Genomic DNA, 17,286 nt, shown 5'->3' with positions numbered 1-17,286 from the left:
TCTTAGCATGTCATAGGGCCCTCTAAGAGGCCTAATGAGGTCCATGGGTGCCATAATGAAGAGTAGGACCCTCAAAAGTGATGGACAAGGGGGTCCCTTGTTCTCCAAACAATAAACCTGTGGTGCTCCCAATGGGTGTGGGGGCACATCAATAACCTCATGGGTCTCCAAAATGAGTCGAAGATGCCTGTAGATCATCTGCAAGGGCTCTGATGATGATGTAGGGGATGCCACATCGTCCTACAAGTCCTGGGTTAACTGCCAAGTGCATGATACATCTGTGGGGTCAGTTGGGCAAAAATGAACCAGGTGCATCTTCCTCGTCCAATGGGAGTATCTCGAGCATCTCTGACCATCCTCGGGGATCCATGGAGTGCTGTCTACTGCTATGGAGGCCCATGGCTCTCAACGCACACCCTACATGTGCCAATGTAGCCCTCTGGAGGATTAGGATCTTGTATAGGGAGACCAAACCCAAGATGGAGACCATCTACAATCTTGCATAAGATCCAATGCGTCCCCTAGCCTTCCAGTACAACAAGTCATTAGAGAAATCGAGCAAATGAGCTTACCAATCATGGACCATAGGTGGGGATTTCATAACGGCCCGCCCTTCCATAATGGGCTTTGGGATGTGCCAATGTCTCCTAAATTTAAATGGGGTTAACCAAGAATCCTTTTAGGTGGTTTCTACTTCTAAAGGGGATAATATATTTAAGGTACATCCTTCAAAAGGTGGTGGCATGTGACAAATAGGTGAATGAAGTAGGGGATGAGAAGGGGAAACCCTGGGCCACATGCTGGGGTACAAGGGTAGCTAATAAAATGGAAGCCCACACTTGGGTTTATAATGTATAAGAGGGAGCAATCGTGGTACATGAGGTGCCCTGGCCTTGATTTTTCCATCCTTTTTTATATGCCTTTTGCCTTTTTATGATTTTCTTTGATTAACTGCTCGGGGCTCAAGGGGTAAGAGCATGATGCATAGGATATAGTAGTGAATACCCCCTTTTAAGTTAGCACGGTTCATTGCCCACCAGGAGTTGGGACAATCATGGGTTCCTATATGATGGAGGTTCATAGAACCTGTAGGAACTAGGGTGATGGCCATGATGAGGGGGTAGAGCTCATGTATTGGCTTTTGCCCACGTGCTAAATATGTTTGTCTTGGCCATCTTTTGCATTTTGCGGTACATTTTCCTGTTGAATGTGGCCAAATATGCGTTCATCTTTCTTTTTAGTTGCATCAACCTCCAGGCATCATTCTAGGCCATGGCCTGAGGTGTGGGTGAGGGGAAGGGGTGAGCTAACCCTAGGTGGATCCAGTGGAAGAATGCGGACCCAGGTGGGAGAAATGATGAATGGGGTAATAATGAGTGGAAAGAGAGTAATATAATCAGGTAAGGGAGCGGGACCACGCAACCAAAATTGGGGTTTCCCATGAAATACCATCCCTAAATCCAAATGGCCAGTAAAAGAGATCCCACAGGACTAGAATGCAACGTTAATATCCAAAAGGGTCTAGGGGACAGGGGTACAGACCTAACCCATTCTTTCTGTCGAATCCCCCCATTAATCCATGCCCAAAAGTGTCCATGATAAGCAAACTACAATAGCCAATTACCAAATAACAAGGCATACCTTTAGGTTTGGGAGGCCCACCTTTAAACATACGATCATGGTAGATGGGCGAGGGACCAAATGGCTGGCTTAGGTGGTGGAGAAATGGCACAATGAGCTAGTTGGTGGCTGCAAGGGGTTGTTGACTGCCGGCTGAGGACCATCTGGGAGAAAAATTTTCTTATAGGGATATCACCCACAAAATGGTGGGTAAGAAGCCAGTACCCTGTTGTTGTCTCTTGGTCTAATTTATGCCTTGTAGGGTTTCCCTTTTCAAGGCCTGCTAGATTTTGCGGCAACATGACCTTTTCTTGGAATGGTGTCTCCAACTTTCGTCCCTTATGTGCGAAAAAATACGAAATCCAGAAGACTAGTGAAACTTTCTCTTGAAATAGTTCATTGTTAGGATTGACTTTACCTGCAAAATAAATTTTCAAGTGGGTTTTCCCCCTAATTGTTTTTCTCCATGTAACTATGTAGTTCCTCAATGGCAAGGAGCATTAGTCTTGGGATAATTTTATTTATCATTCAAATGAATTAAATTAAAATGCCCAAATCAGATAACAAGAGAAAAAATAGAACCAGAACCACTCCACCTATGTACAAAAATTACATAATGTTTGCAATTAAATGAGCTATTTATTGTGATAGCACTTTGTGTCAAATGAACAACAACAACTTACAAAGGAGATCCTAGCCTTTATAGAAAAATTTCTAATGGCTAGTAAGACTCTTCTCAATAAAATATTGCTAAAGTCCTCCACATATTGGGACTTAGCAATTTTTTAATTCCTTGAAAATATTACAAAATAAATTTAATTACTCCCCAAGTGGGTTGAATTGAATCAAATGTTCCAAGAAATGCCACGACTTCCCTTTGAAAATTGTTTTTGGTGGTCAAAAATCAATGTAGTAGCAACTTTTCTCCAACATTTAGCTTGCTTGGTTAATATTCCCACTCGACTTGCCCAAAAGAAGTGTGAATTGTTAGAGTAGCTCGATTTGGTCCCTTGAAAGAGGAATTTGTTATAACAGTTGTTTCATTGGTTCATCACTTAACTTCCTGATCCATGGTGAGTATAACAACTAGTCAAGTCCTCCCCAACGACTAGTTTGACTTGCCTTGGCATTGACTTTGCTTTGGTAAATTCGACTTGGTCACCCTACCACTATATCTCCAATGCCCTTTTCCTTCAGGTAGTTCCAAAACCTGGGTTTTGTTGTATTGGTGTTGATCTGTACTAGGTATATCTTTGTTTTGCCACACAACCTAGGGTGTTGCCACATTATCACCATGTGTGCCACGTCATATTTCCCATGTGCCTGTTGTTTAAATCCCTTGTGGATCATTGAATTCTGACACCTGGGTATTGTTCGTTTCTTCGTGTTTACCACTTTTGATGTAATGCATGCAAGATTTTGTCCAACGCTATGCCTGAAAATCCCTCAGAATCTTTTTCTGACCCATTGACCTAGTTTGATCAAGCTATAACTAGCCACTAGATGCTCAGATTAGGAATATTCCACATGGCATGGAATCCTCTAGTCATGCTCTGCAATTTGATACTAGATAGACTTTTTGACAACCTGGACCATTTTGCATTGGGAACCTTGAACTACCTCAGGGAATATGGAAACTGTCATATGAGAGCTCTCATGGGGAATACTGCACCGAGGCCAAGGTCACCTATTGACTCATAAGACTCTAACCACGTGGAATGACATAGGTGCACCTTCACACAGTGGTCACCCCTAAGTTGCAGGAAACGTTGGAGAAGGGCATGTTTCTAGCCGGAAACGAAATGGAAACGAGGAAACTCGTACCGTACAGCCTGGAAATGCGTTTCCAGCCGTACTGGCCCGTTTCTCGAGGAGGAAATGTGGCCAGTACGGCCGGAAACGCGTTTCCAGGCCGTATGACAGAGTTTCCTCTTCTAACTTGACTTTTTCTTGTATTTTTTATTTTATTTTTCAGCTTCTAATTTTTTATTGGGCGACTAAAATATCTTTTGGATGCCTCTCAAGTTATAAAAAAGAGGATTTTTTTGAGTGGGGCAACCTAATGTTCAAGCCTATGGCCCTAGTGTTGATATGCAGTTCATGGTAATGTTAAATTCTTTAAGTAAAAGGATGAAAATGAAAAATAAAGGAGAATGTCACTTTTACTTAAATTTTTAACATTACCACGAAATGACTCAGGATGTTTGAGAGTGGTTTCGCCCTCATTGGATTTCATATGGAGAAAGTAGAATTTTAGATCTCACTCAAAATCCCGCAGACTTATCTATTTTTCAGGATTCCAGGATTGGGGGGATTACAATGTTTCCATTGGATTTTGTCATGTACTAGGGTATGGAACTTGTATTTAATCAAGAGAACCAAGCCCTCTATGCAGGGGAGACTCCCAATAATCAAGAGCAAGTAGGATACTAGGGTATGGAACTTGTATTTAATCAAGAGCACTAAGGTCGTTCAACTATATGTAGGAGGAGACTCCCAATCAAGCATGAGACAAGAAATTAGAAATTTCTCGTGGTTGATTTTGGATATTGCTATTTTCATTATGTGATCATTCATGAGTAAATGTGATGTAAATTTAGGGGCTTATAGTTTATGCATTGACAATTTAATCATAATGTAATAAATTAGAATGTATCATATACACTTTATGATTGCACATGTTTCTTAAATGTCCTAATATGTATATATATATATATTGCGTTTCCCCGTTTCCAAAATTTTGGGAGGTCATGTTTCGTACCAGTGCCCATTTCGGAAACTCGTACCCGTTTCCCCGTTTCGTGCAACTTAGGATCATCCCTACAAAATGTAGGCTCCCATAAAACCATGACTCAAGAGAGTCCACCAAAAGCCATCCAATCCAATTAGGGATGAGAATGCTTAAGTGAAGCTTTTGAGGGACAGGGCATGGTCTGATCAAACAATTGAATACATATTCAAATTGACAAGTCACAGGTCTAGGAAGCCTACTATAGGGCCTCACATGCATTTTACATGGCTTCTGACATGTGACCTTCGGCTTACAATGGTGGTGAATGCTGCACTAAAAAAATGTATGTACCCCAGCTAACAAGAGGGGTAACATGTGCTAACAAGACCTAGATGCACCTGTAATGGAAGTAGAATTACAAAATGCAGCTAGATCTTAACCCTCTAGCTATGCAGAATCTGTGGGTTAATAGTGCATAGACTCCACAACATCTGGTCTGTCCAGGTTCTTATAAGCTGCAAGTTTTTGCCTGGTTTATGATGTATCAGGAGATTCCAATTTCCGGCCAAGGCCCGATTGGTCAAGAGTGGATGTTTAGATGGTCTTTGTGTTTTATATCATTGGTTGGATACTGTAACGCATATTCTTTTGGAGTGTCAGTTTGCCAAGAGTTTCTGGCAACTTCTGCAGGATTGGTAGTTAGTGATGTGTGAAGGACACATTCATTGGCAGGCTGCCTGTCTGACTATTGCTGATCTCTAGTCCATTTTTCCTTTTCTAGTTTTGACATGCTTGAGAATCTCTTCTTTATTCATTCTTTGGAAGATTTGATGTAAATCTGTTTATGAGAATGAAGTTAGCTCATTGTCTACCTTTGGTTTTCCTTGTGGTGTGATAAGGTTCGCCATCAGCCCCTGGCTAAAGTTGCTTTCTTGATAAAAAATGTTAAGACTTTAGAGTCCATAGCATACTCTGAATTTATTTCTATTTTAGTTGCTGTATGAAAGTGGTAATGATTTCCATTGTATATACCCTTCCACTTTTTGTTCTACTATTTGCAAATATTTTTATGTAAATATAAGACACGGAGACCAAATGGGATTCCTATAAACCTTGTAAAGCTGTATTCACCTGATCCTCAATGGCATCTTGTTGATCTGCTATGGTGTCTCATATTCCCTGTTTAGCAGGAATTGTGTTTTGGCATGGTTCAGTACCTCGGAGGAGATATGATACTGTCAAACACACAAATATCTGCTTTCTACATTGTCTTATTTATGGTGAGTTACGCATGGAATCAGGAACAAAATGGATATTGACAACCTAATCTCCTCGAGGCAGAAAATCTGTCTGGATTTCTTCTGCTATCTTTGCAAGTTTGCTGCTACAGTATAAAATATTGAATTTAAATTTAATTTTGGCTAAATTTTTGTGGGTGTTTCTGTTAATCTTTTGATGTTGATTTAAAATTTGCAATTGTTGCCTATAGTTTGAAATACATACTGGAACTTCTCATTAAGCTATATTATTGAATGAGAAAAGCTCGCATATGCTTTATTATTTTGTTGATGTTGATGATGACCTTATTAATTTCTGCATTATTTAGTAATTGTGCTTAGCATATATTGATTTTCAGGCTCAGTTTATGGAGATTTTTCTTTATGTTGCAGGTATATTACTGGAAGGCATTTGTTGGATGTGACAGAAATTTTTAATCTGCTAAATGGTGAGAAAAAATATCGCATGATCAAACTTGGCTATTATCTCGTTCTTTTCTTCATCGTTCTCTACAGGTTTGATTTTTGCTTGAATCTTTTCATTTATGTTATTGCATACTGGATTTTTCATCACTCTTGAGCAGTGCATCTTATACAAGAAACAGTAGAGATGGTAAAAAATCATTTGATGCTTATATTCAGCAATGCCATTGAAATTCCAGGAAAAGAAAAAAAGACTTGTTTTATATTTGAAAACTTGTTTTCATTATTTGCAGGATGCTTTGGGCTGTAATCGAAGAAGATATCTAATGGATGCAGGTATTCCCGTAGTCTTTATTTGTCAACTGTCCAATGGCTGTTATATACCTACTATAATATAATATAAGTTAATTATATAATATATCATTTTATCTTCAGAGTTCTGGGCCTCCAGTGGCCATCAGCACCATCACAAAGGAGGCTGAGCTGAAATGGAGCACCGAGAGAGGTGAAGAAGCTGGCCTCAAAGAAGGAAACTGGAGATCCTGTGGTTTGACATGTTTACTACTGTACCTCTGGAGTCTGGCCATATCTGAACTAAAGCATCCTGAAGAACCCAAGCAGGGCAATGACTGATGGGAGTCCATTGTGGCTGATATTTAAACCATAGATGAAGGATGGGGGTCTCCTCCTAAGGACAAAAGCCTTTCACCTGATTTGGGATTAATTCCTTCAGCATCCTGATCTTTCCGTTCTCTGGCTGGTTGGCTTAATGTTTATGTATTGATTTCTTTCTTCCTTGGCATGGGATACTTCATGCAATTTATTTTTGAGTGGCCCTGTGTGAGCGTTTTTGATTGGCTAACCCTTTTATTCCTTTCGGCTATAGCTTGTGGTGGCTGCTATGCAACCCTTTTTTGTAAATTGTACAATTTTCCTTATCCTAATATAGGTTTGATGCGTTATAAAATATATATAATTATTAATTATTAGTAATTAAAGTCCTTGTGATCATGGCCATTCTTGTGACCCATTTCTTCAGTGCTATATCAAGAGATCATATCCTTCAATTCTATCATTACTTTTCATAGCAATCATATTTTATTATTTTTCCTTCGACATAATATTTACAAGTCTTGTATTCTTTGTTGATGCATGCTTGTTTGATGAAATGTTAGGTTCATGACAATTGGTATCAGAGTGGGTTTCATCGCTGCTGGCTGTGGCCAGTGCCACCTTGTGACAGAAACCAATCTTTGGCTGGTGGTCGTTTTCCCTTGTTTAGTAGCCAAACCAAAAGTTACAGAATTCAACAAACGGTGATACAGTAACAGTACCAAGATACTATAGAAAAGGAAAGAGAAAATATAGGAGAAGATCTGCTGAGGGCACGTAGTTTGATGAAGCTTTTGGTGCAAAGGTTTTTTGTTTTGGTGCAGGGGCAAGTGAGATGCACTGAAGTTGCCACATCATCATCTTGGGAGATGAGCATATGCTGATGGCCTAGAATCCTTCACTGGGGCCATTATAAATTGTACAAATTAGTTAGTTGATGTTGTGTACCCAAACACAAGATAGGTAGTCTTTGTAATAAGGTCAAATGTCCATAGAGGTTACCTTTATATATTAAAGGCCTGATATAAGCTTAGTTTAGGGTTTATACATCTTATTGTTATAAACAGGGGTTTCCCCTATCTTATGTACCTTATTATCTTTATCAATATAACAATGAACTTCAATCTGTTATTCGTGGAAATATTTTCCTCCATTTATTTAGATTAGTAGGTGTGCAAGTGTTGTGCCATTTGGTATTTAGGGATGAAGCAAGTGGTATCAGAGCTTTAGTCAAAATTCATAGGGTTTGTGCATGGGTTTTTAAGGGAGAAAAACACATACGAAAAGAAAAGAGAAAATTGTGAGAAGATATTGTTAACTCCAAGGCCGAGTTCCAAGAGAACTTTAAGTTCTTTGTAGATGAAGTCAGAGGGATCTTGCAGCTATAGTTGGAGGGAAAAAGGCCCATGGATTATGGAAACCTAGAACCCTCTTTCGAGAGTTACAAGTGTTTTGCAAGTTAGGAAATATTGCAAGTGCCTTTGCATGAAAATCTGCCATAAGTTTCATGTATTGTGGAAACCTAGAACCCTCTTTTGAGAGTTAGAAGGGTTTTGTAGATTAGGAAATGCCATACGTGGCCCACGATGATGATCCATAGAATGGTGATGAAGTACTCACAATCTATTGGGTTGTGCATCCTATTGAAGAGAAGGATGAATTGAAAAGATGCTTCATGAGGTCAAGGAAGAAGAAGATGTTGGGAAATAGGGTAACCTTGGAAACTCTATTTCAACAACAACAAAGTACTACATGGAGGTGAATTTGAAGGCCGTGGATGACGATTGAGAAATTATTATTTGTGGTTTTCAGTGGCTATTTTTATTGGAAGGCATCCATAAAGAGGGCAATGCTTTGATGCTGGGAGTGGAGGGATGTATCCTGAAAGTGGTGGATGTTGAAAAATGTAACTAGGTTTGGTCTTCATAATTGTATTTGAGTCACAATGAAATGTACTTATGAAAAAAGAATTTTATTATTATTATTATTATTATTATTATTACGACTTATTAAACCATGGGTTTCATGCTTGGGTCATCATGTTTTAGGTCAAAGTCCCCATTGAGGACTTCTAGGATTTATTCTGAGTCATTAGAGTCATTGTCCATTTAAAGAGACCCTTATTGGGCTTTTGAATCATGTAAAAAGAATTAATATTGAGTCAAATAAGCTATTTGTCACCTCCACACTAATTCGGCCTCAAATAGGGTAATTCGACCTCACCAGAAGCCTATATATTGGAGCAGTTCGATTTCATTTGGAGCATTCACTGACTCACACACAAGTTCGATATCCAGAAGAAAGAGCTGGAAAAGTGTGAAGTAAGAAAGAAGGGCAAAAAGAGTGTGAAGTTGGAGAAAGAGGAAGAAAAAGAGAATCGAAATTTTGGGCTATCTCTCTCTCTTTCTCTCTCTCTCGTGTTGATTCCTCTAGGAGATCGAAGTCTCTTTTGTCAAGTCGAAATTGTTGTTGCTGCTACTGCTGCCAGTTGCTAGGTCAAAGCTGCTATTTCAAGTTGTTGTTGCTAGGTCGAAGTTGCTATTGAAGGGTTATCATTTGCAAGAAGGAAGAAAGGGCTGATTTGGTGTGGAGAAAATCTGGGTCTAGGTCAAGAGACTTGGATTATCTCAAGAAGTTATTAAGAAAGAGTTGTTGATTGGGTTTTCCCTTAGATAGGGGTTTTTCCCTGGCTGTCCGCCTATATCTGGTGTGTGTGTGTTCTTTGTGCTATTGTTTTGATAATTTCTTGATGAACTAAAAGATAAAAGAAGAACATAAAGATAAAAGAATCACAAGTAATTATCTACATAAGAAAATCTTTCTACTTTTCTGATTTTCTAATAGTGGGATGGTAGACCAACAGATTAGCACACAATCTCTTCACAACAGATGGTAACTTGACCTGCTATTTCAAGATAGAACTCAACCCTCTTCCCAACGCTTCCCTTGGTCACACACAACTCCCACAGAACAGGGAACTCGACCCCCAAATACATAGATTATTGGACAGTGATACGACCAACAAATATGGGTAACTCGGTTCCTTACTTATCAATGATACTCGAGCTCTTTGTAGCAGAACTCATCCCTTTGTGTTATGGATGAACTCAGTCAGTTAAGAGAGAAGAAAATCGGGTCAGATATAGCTCAAAAACCAACCTGCATAGAGAATGTGAAATACAAGGAATGAGCTCATAAAATCAACTGATAGCACCTTTTACTTCCTTTCTACAAATATTTTCTTTCTTGAAGCACAATGTCGTTATCTGAGTGACCCCACTCCTAAACTAGCTAGGGTGTATAGTTTCAACATCGAAACCAGTAATAGGAATGAGGGTTTCCAAAACCCTAGACTCTTTTTCAAGAGCTCTCCAAAATTCTAATTTTCAAGTGAGCAAAAGCAAGAATGAGGAGAGACTCCTCATTTTCCCATTTTATAATTCATTCACCATTTTTGCCAGTTTTAGTGGGTTTTCTCACTTTATAATTTAAAAGTGACTTTTGATTAGCCTAGGACCAATGTCCCCCTTTTCACCACTTTAGCGTTTGTAATGTTGTCTCACACACAAGTTCGATATCTAGAAGAAAGCGCTGGCAAAGTGCGAAGTAAGAAAGAAGGGCAAAAGGAGTGTGAAGTTGGAGAAAGAGGAAGAAAAAGAGAAAATCAAAATTTTGGGCTATCTCTCTCTCTCTCTCTCGTGTTGATTCCTCTAGGAGATCGAAGTCTCTTTTGTCAAGTCGAAATTATTGCTGCTGCTGCTAGTTGCTGGGTCGAAGCTGCTACTGCAAGTTGTCGCTGCTCGGTCGAAGTTGCTATTGAAGGGTTATCATTTGCAAGAAGGAAGAAAGGGCTGACTTGGTGTGGAGAAAGTTTGGGTCTAGGTCAAGAGTCTTGGATTATCTCAAGAAGTTATTAAGAAAGGGTTGTTGACTGGGTTTTCCTCTAGATAGGGGTTTTTTCCTAGCTGTCTGCCTATATTTGGTGTGTGTGTTCTTTGTGCTATTGTTTTGGTAATTGCTTGATGAACTAAAAGATAAAAGAACATAAAGATAAAAGAATCACGAGTAATTATCTATATAAGAAATTCTTTCTGCTTTTTTGATTTTCTAATAGTGGGATGGTAGACCAATAGATTAGCACACAATCTCTTCACAACAGATGGTAACTCGACCTGCTATTTCAAGATAGAACTCAACCCTCTTCCTGATGCTGCCCTTGGTCACACACAACTCCCACAGAATAGGGAACTTGACCCCCAAATATATAGATTATTGGACAATGATACGACCAACAAATATGGGTAACTCGGTTCCTTCCTTATCAATGATACTCGAGCTCTTTGTAGCATAACTCATCCCTTTGTGTTATGGATGAACTTAGACAGTTAAGAGAGAAGAAAATCGGGTCAGATATAGCTCATAAACCAACCTGCATAGAGAATGTGAAATACAAGGAATGAGTTCATAAAATAAACTGATAACACCTTGTACTTCTTTTCTACAAATATCTTCTTCTCCTTGAAGCACAATGTCGTTATCTGTGATCCCGCCCCTAAACTAGCTAGGGTGTATAGTTTCAACATCGAAACCAGTAATAGGAATGAGGGTTTCCAAAACCCTAGACTCTTTCTCAAGAGCTCTCCAAAATTCTAATTTTCAAGTGAGCAAAAGCAAGAATGAGGAGAGACTCCTCATTTTCCCATTTTATAACTCATTCGCCATTTTTGCCAGTTTGTTACTTTTTTATTTTAATAAAGTCACTTGAGTAGGTTTTCTCACTTTATAATTTAAAAGTGACTTTTGATTAGCTTAGGACCCATGTCCCCCTTTTCACCACTTTAACTTTTGTAATGTTGTCTCCTAGGTGAATTGTGTTCCCTTGATTAATTTTTCCCATACTAGCCTATGGGAACCTTATTAGTCTAGCGAATCCCCTTCCTTATGTATCCTAAGCGGATGGGGACATTACAACAGCGTTCTTTTTCATAAAAACTAACCTAAAAAGAAAACAAGGCAAATTTGACATGCGTACAAAAGTCTTTTTGTCCTGATGTGCTTTCTTTCCTTTTAACAGTAGTTGGGTGAATTGGCCTTGGAGATCTAAAGTATCTATATATGTAGAGGAAGAAGACAATGAGGGGGTTAAATAGTATTTTGTGATAGCAGATTGTAGCAGTGGACAACTTTTCTCTCTGCCACCTTCAAGACCTTTGATCACTACCTCCACTACAAGCAAGGAGATGCATGGCAGCCTGCAACTTATGACTTACTATGATGCAATCAATCTCTTGGGTTATATGTGATTTGGTACAATTATGCTTTGTTCTAAGTTTCTAACAGTTTGAACCTTTTGGATGTCATTTATTAAGTTGTTTTGCAGTGTTATGATAGTTTACAGTGCATTTATTTTGCATCTTCTTTACCTAAGGTGCACATTCACTTCACACATTAAATTAAACTCATTGTTATAACTATCTTTAGGATCTGACCCTAACCACTATAACTTTTTTTGAAGCTTAACTTGCCTTTGATGGCTTATTGATAGCTTAAGAGCGAGTTTTTATTATTTTTAATCAATTAAAGCTTTACACAGAATTTTTAGTTTGATAACAACATGCAACTGCTAGGGACACCCCCTTGAGACTGGAAGAGCACTAGTCTGAATGGAGAGGCTTCCAACGTGACAAGGTTGGCTATCTATAGTCATTAAGCAAACATGCTGGTGTAGATTTACATGATAACAAGTTTAAGGGACTTTTGGACTTTGCAATATCATCTGCCGCCTCACCTTTTTTTAGAGGTTGGATTCCCTCATTTTTGGGAGCATCTAGGTATCTTGGAAAATGGTTGCAATTTTGGTCCATTGACAATGGGAGGGCAACAAGGCAGGTTGGGACTTAGCTTGTCAACCTACTTGGAGGTGGAGGGTTCAGGGTTCTTCTGTGGCAGAGTCATCTTGCTTCCAGTCTCGTAGATTGAGCAGAAAGGATATTTTTTATGGGATTCAACCTTTTATTTTTGGAAGTGGCATGGTCTTGCTAAGGAGTGTGGCCTCCTTGCCCTTAATCGTCTCTCAATTATGGAGTTGGGAAGGGTTGTCTAGGAGACTGAATTACATAAAATGAACATTGGAATGTTTGAGCCATTTTGGAAGGATTGGTGTTGGTTCTTTGGTTGTTGGCTTGTGCAGTATGATTCTATTCATTTGTATTCCATGCTTCATCAAATACATTTGTTATCCCTGGTCCCAAATGCTTGCTAACTCTCCACGGATTCATCAATATGGCTTTCCTATAAGCTGAAAGTTTTTGCATGGTTGGGATATATCAAGGGATTCCATCCAACGCCAGGCTAGCCAACAGTGGACTCCCTAATAACCTTTGTCCATTTTGAAGGAGTTCAAAGGTAGTTAAACAAATATTTTGGGAGTGTCAATTTGTCAGGCAATGCTGGAGGTTTCTTGAGAATCAATGTTCAAGGGTGCTTCAGGGCAGGATTCACTAGCACTGTATTTGGTGATTATTGCTTTTAGGTTCGCCCTGCATTTGCAAGTTGTTTTCATTGTTTGAGGATCTTTGCTTTATTTTTTCTTCGGAAAATTAGATGCAATGCTGTTTTTGTACATGACGTTAGTTCTTTGAATCCAGTTGGTTATTCTAACTTTATTTCTGCTCTTGTTTCTCTAAGGACTAGGTTATGATCACCACAGTAAATACCCTTTGTACATATTTTTGTAAATATAAAGATGTATTTTGCAAAAATAAAAATAAAAGTTCTTCCTATTAAAAATGTTACAATTTATTGTTTCTACAAGTAACAAAGTCCAGCGTATCTATCAGGTTGTGATTTACCTGTAACTCGGAGTGAGTTGTCGTTTCTGTAAGTTAGAGTCATCCATATCTAACATAAATTATCACTTCTATAATTAACAAAGTCCATTTTACTTAACAGGTTGTGATCTGGCTGTATTTGGAGTGCTTCGTATGATAATGACCTAGCTTATGACAGCGATGCTCGTGATATTCATATAGAGGAAATTATTAAATTACCACAACTCCAGATGAATTGTGAATTTATTGACAACCTCAGCAGTTTATGGGGTACAAGATATTTCAATGAGCAATGAACAAGGCCAGGCATATGTCGTGATTTAATGGATACCTTTAATGATGGGATCTAAGATTAATGCCAAACACACCTTCGGAAGTAAAGCCCACGAAAGGGCGATTTGTCATATGAAAAAATGTGTTGTTTTGATTTAACCGTTGTTTAAATGATTTATTTATCTGTTAATATCAAGCTTTTAGTTAATGCACTTAAGTCTTCCTGTTATGTCTTTAGGTCGATTTAGTATATAGTCACATATTTTATTCTGAACATATTTTGAGTGTCAATACACTACTGATTTGATTGAAATGATTTATAAATCCATTCACAATTATATTTCGTCACAATTTCGAGTCAATTGATGATTTTATGTTTGTATTCTTAATTTGTGAATGCCGATGTTTAACTATTACAGAAGTCATCTCGGATTTGATTTTTTTATTTATGGGTAAAGAGTTTTTTTATTTTATTTTATTAACTAACTAGGCTGGGCCAGCCTTAATGTTGGATGGAAGAATGATTTGCACACCAGTGAGATGCTATCATCAAGGTTGTGCAAAGATCAGTCAAGCTTAGACGCCCTTTGGGATAGTTTAATTCCCCTATCTTCAATCTCTCCCCATGCGATTTGAATCTATGACTTGATGAGGACTAAACCCCCCACAAACCAATTGGTCTACACCTCATAAGTTAGTTTCATTCCTAATTTATTTGTGAATGCCAATGTTAAAATATTACACAAACAGTTACTGCTAATACTAATAATAATACTGTTAACCTAAACATAAACATGGTATTTATGAAACCTCTTCATTGGTTGGAGAAATGCTGTTAAGCTAAATATAAAGATAAGTGATTTAACTGCTAAACATTATCGAGGTGTAGATAACCTCTTGATTTTAACCTCCTGAAAAAAGACAACCATTAAGCTTATTCAAGTTTTATCTTTTTATGTTCAATATGTTTGTGATGCAAATGCTTAATTATTACAAAGGCTATTTGCCAATTTAATTCAACTGAGTTGATTACCACTGTTGCTGATTATTGCTAGAGTAATCTTAGCATATAAGAATAAAATTGGGTTTCTGTGATTTGAATGTCACCAGGACTTCTTGTCTCGTCTTCTCCTTGAGGGTTGGACAACCACGTCTCGTCGTTGAAGACTGTTGATGAGCGAAGAGACAATGGCTATTGAATACTACAGTGAGTGAGTCGCTTCAAATTTTGAAAAGATTGAGTTCATTTTCATGTGCAACCAAGTTTAATGAATTGTATAGATAATCAATATTTCTTTGGTCTTGGTAACTTTTGATGGGATGGCATAACCTTAATGAAGTTATTTGTTTTTCAATCATTCTTTAGTCATCTGCACCTTTGTAGACTTTACCTTCGTGCCAAAGATTGCATTGCAATATCTTACTACTCTCTTTTGTGTGGCATATGGATACGCATTTATGCATTTCATTTTTGGACCGATGGATTCTTTGGTCATCTACCTCTTTGTAGACTTCACTTCTGTGGAAGATTTCATGGTAATATTATGGTACACAACTCTCTTTTCCGTGGCATATCGATATGCATTTCTTTATCAGATTTATGGAGAACGTTTCTAATTTCATCCTATTTGTGATAATGATATAGGATTTTCAACTGATGTCACATTAAACTTGGTGTTTAGCATAATGAGCCAAATGACTAAGAGCTTATTGTCAACAAAGTTATAAAACGTTTCTAACAATTTCATTTAGCTGTGATAATGATGTTAGTATTTTGAAATGAAATGATATTTTAAGGTCCACGACACTAAAAATAGTCTATGAGACCATTAGTTCCTTGTTTTTCGCTTTTTGCAATTCAATCCTTTTCCGATTCAAATTGATGATGTGCTGGCCCAACCTTCCAAAAATCCCCTCGCTGAAAAGACAATGCCAAGAAACTAATGCTAACATGTTCTCATAACTTTCTCTGATGTCTTTGAATGCCTCACATTTCAAAATGAAATGTTTTTCCGATTCCACTGCCCCAGACGTGCAAAATGTACACACCCGTTCTTCCCAAGTTTCTTTAGGCCTTTTCCATTGTCCTGTTTCACACCGAAGTTGATGTGAGTTGGTCCTTAATTGAGAAGTAAGAACCTTTACCCTCCATGGAATGCTAGCTCCAATGAACTCTTTTTGCTGTAGATCACACGTAGGGTTGAATTCCTCAATGTAGTACTTCTTCTTTCTACCCAACTATTTTCCCCATACCCTTTTACTAAACTTCTCCATAGCAAAATTCTTTAGCCCCTTGCTATTTGTGGGACATGCATTGAGGTAGATATTCCATTTTTGCATCCATGTGTAGTTTTGTTTCATCCATGTTTTCTTTCTTTCACTCATACCTTCGTTGAAGATAACATTAGGCCATCTACCTACTCTCATTTGCTCAGTGCTTTTTAGACATCTTATGAGCTGCACCATAGCAATTGCTTCGATGGAAGTTGCTCCTGTTTCACTCAACATTATCTAACAAGGTACTAAACTTTTTATTTTGAACTTGCTCATGATCCAATGTTTTTGGATTTTCTCAATCCTTTTCCATTTTGAGACGGGGGTGCTACTAGCTCACGATTCACACCCATATAGCATCGTTGGACAAACTAGGAGTCCAAAAAGCACTTATTTTGAAGAGCATATAATGCTTTCCACCCTCCTAAAATTCACTTTCTGCAGTCCTCCCAATTGAGTTTTTTGTTGAAATCAATCCCGAGGTACTTGTATTCATTTACTTCTTCAAGAATGTTGTCTTCAAAGAAAAAAGTATGCTGGCTCCGCTTTCTTTTATTAGAGAAAATCATTATTTTGGTCTTGCTAGTATTGACTTGCATCCCCACTGCTCTACAAAAATGCTCAATGGCATATAAGTGTATTTGCAATCCATGGGTCGATTTAGAAATCAATACAATATCATCAGCATATAAAATAAGCTTTATCACAAACCCCCCCAACCGAACACCGTCTCCACCTTGCAGATTTAGCCACTCTTCCAAGTTATCAATATATAAACCAAAAAGAGTAGGGGATAAAGGGCAACCTTGCTTGACTCCAATGTCACTTCTAAAACTTTTTGAAATATCTGCTGAGGTTCTAATTTTGGCTTTCACCTCTTCATAAAGTCTATGGACAACGGCTCTATAATGCACAAGAATTTCAAGTTCTTCCATTCTACGCCACAACTTATCTCTAAGGACTGTGTCAAATGCTTTTTTTGAAGTCAACAAAGCAACAAAATACTTCTTTGTCCTCCCAAACCTTTTCAATAATGTGTCTCAACGTGATACCACGATCCACTATAGAATGCTTCGGCCTAAAACCCGCTTGTCCTCTTGCCCTCTTTTCTTTTACTTCTGCTCCCTTATTGATTTCGTTTTCTACCATGTTGCCGAAAAGATTTGCTAACGAAGGATTGGTTATAATGGTTCTATAGTTGGATGGATTATTTATGTCTCTACTTTTAAAAATGGGTATTGCTAGG

The 17,286-nt window shown here is 38.2% G+C and overlaps 1 protein-coding gene across 7 annotated transcripts in view; it reads left to right on the top strand.

Annotated features, from left to right (window-relative positions):
- LOC149245151 (protein cornichon homolog 1-like) overlaps positions 1–15,602 on the top strand; it is a 196,910-nt gene extending 181,308 nt beyond the window's left edge. The window contains exons 3-7 of one of the 7 annotated variants that reach the window (XR_016266502.1): positions 6,022–6,144; positions 6,345–6,387; positions 6,487–6,556; positions 14,877–14,973; positions 15,277–15,602. Coding sequence is in view for 3 of the 7 variants with exons in the window: in XM_089457678.1 (XP_089313804.1) it covers positions 6,022–6,144; positions 6,345–6,378 (157 nt within the window). In the remaining 4 variants the exon portion in view is untranslated. Of the gene's footprint in view, positions 1–6,021; positions 6,145–6,344; positions 6,388–6,486; positions 6,760–13,614; positions 13,979–14,876; positions 15,125–15,276 lie in introns of those variants that run through there. The other 6 variants (XR_016266499.1, XR_016266500.1, XR_016266501.1 and 3 more) reach the window with 6 other exon arrangements.
- The last annotated feature ends 1,684 nt before the right edge of the window (positions 15,603–17,286 follow it).

This window comes from Pinus tabuliformis, chromosome 7 (genome assembly GCF_031772625.1).
Source record: "Pinus tabuliformis cultivar Carrire ecotype Pingquan chromosome 7, CPIR1, whole genome shotgun sequence".
Lineage (NCBI taxonomy): Eukaryota > Viridiplantae > Streptophyta > Pinopsida > Pinales > Pinaceae > Pinus > Pinus tabuliformis.
The sequence above is the reverse complement of the archived record's forward strand: the minus strand, read 5'-3'. Positions and strand labels throughout refer to the sequence as shown.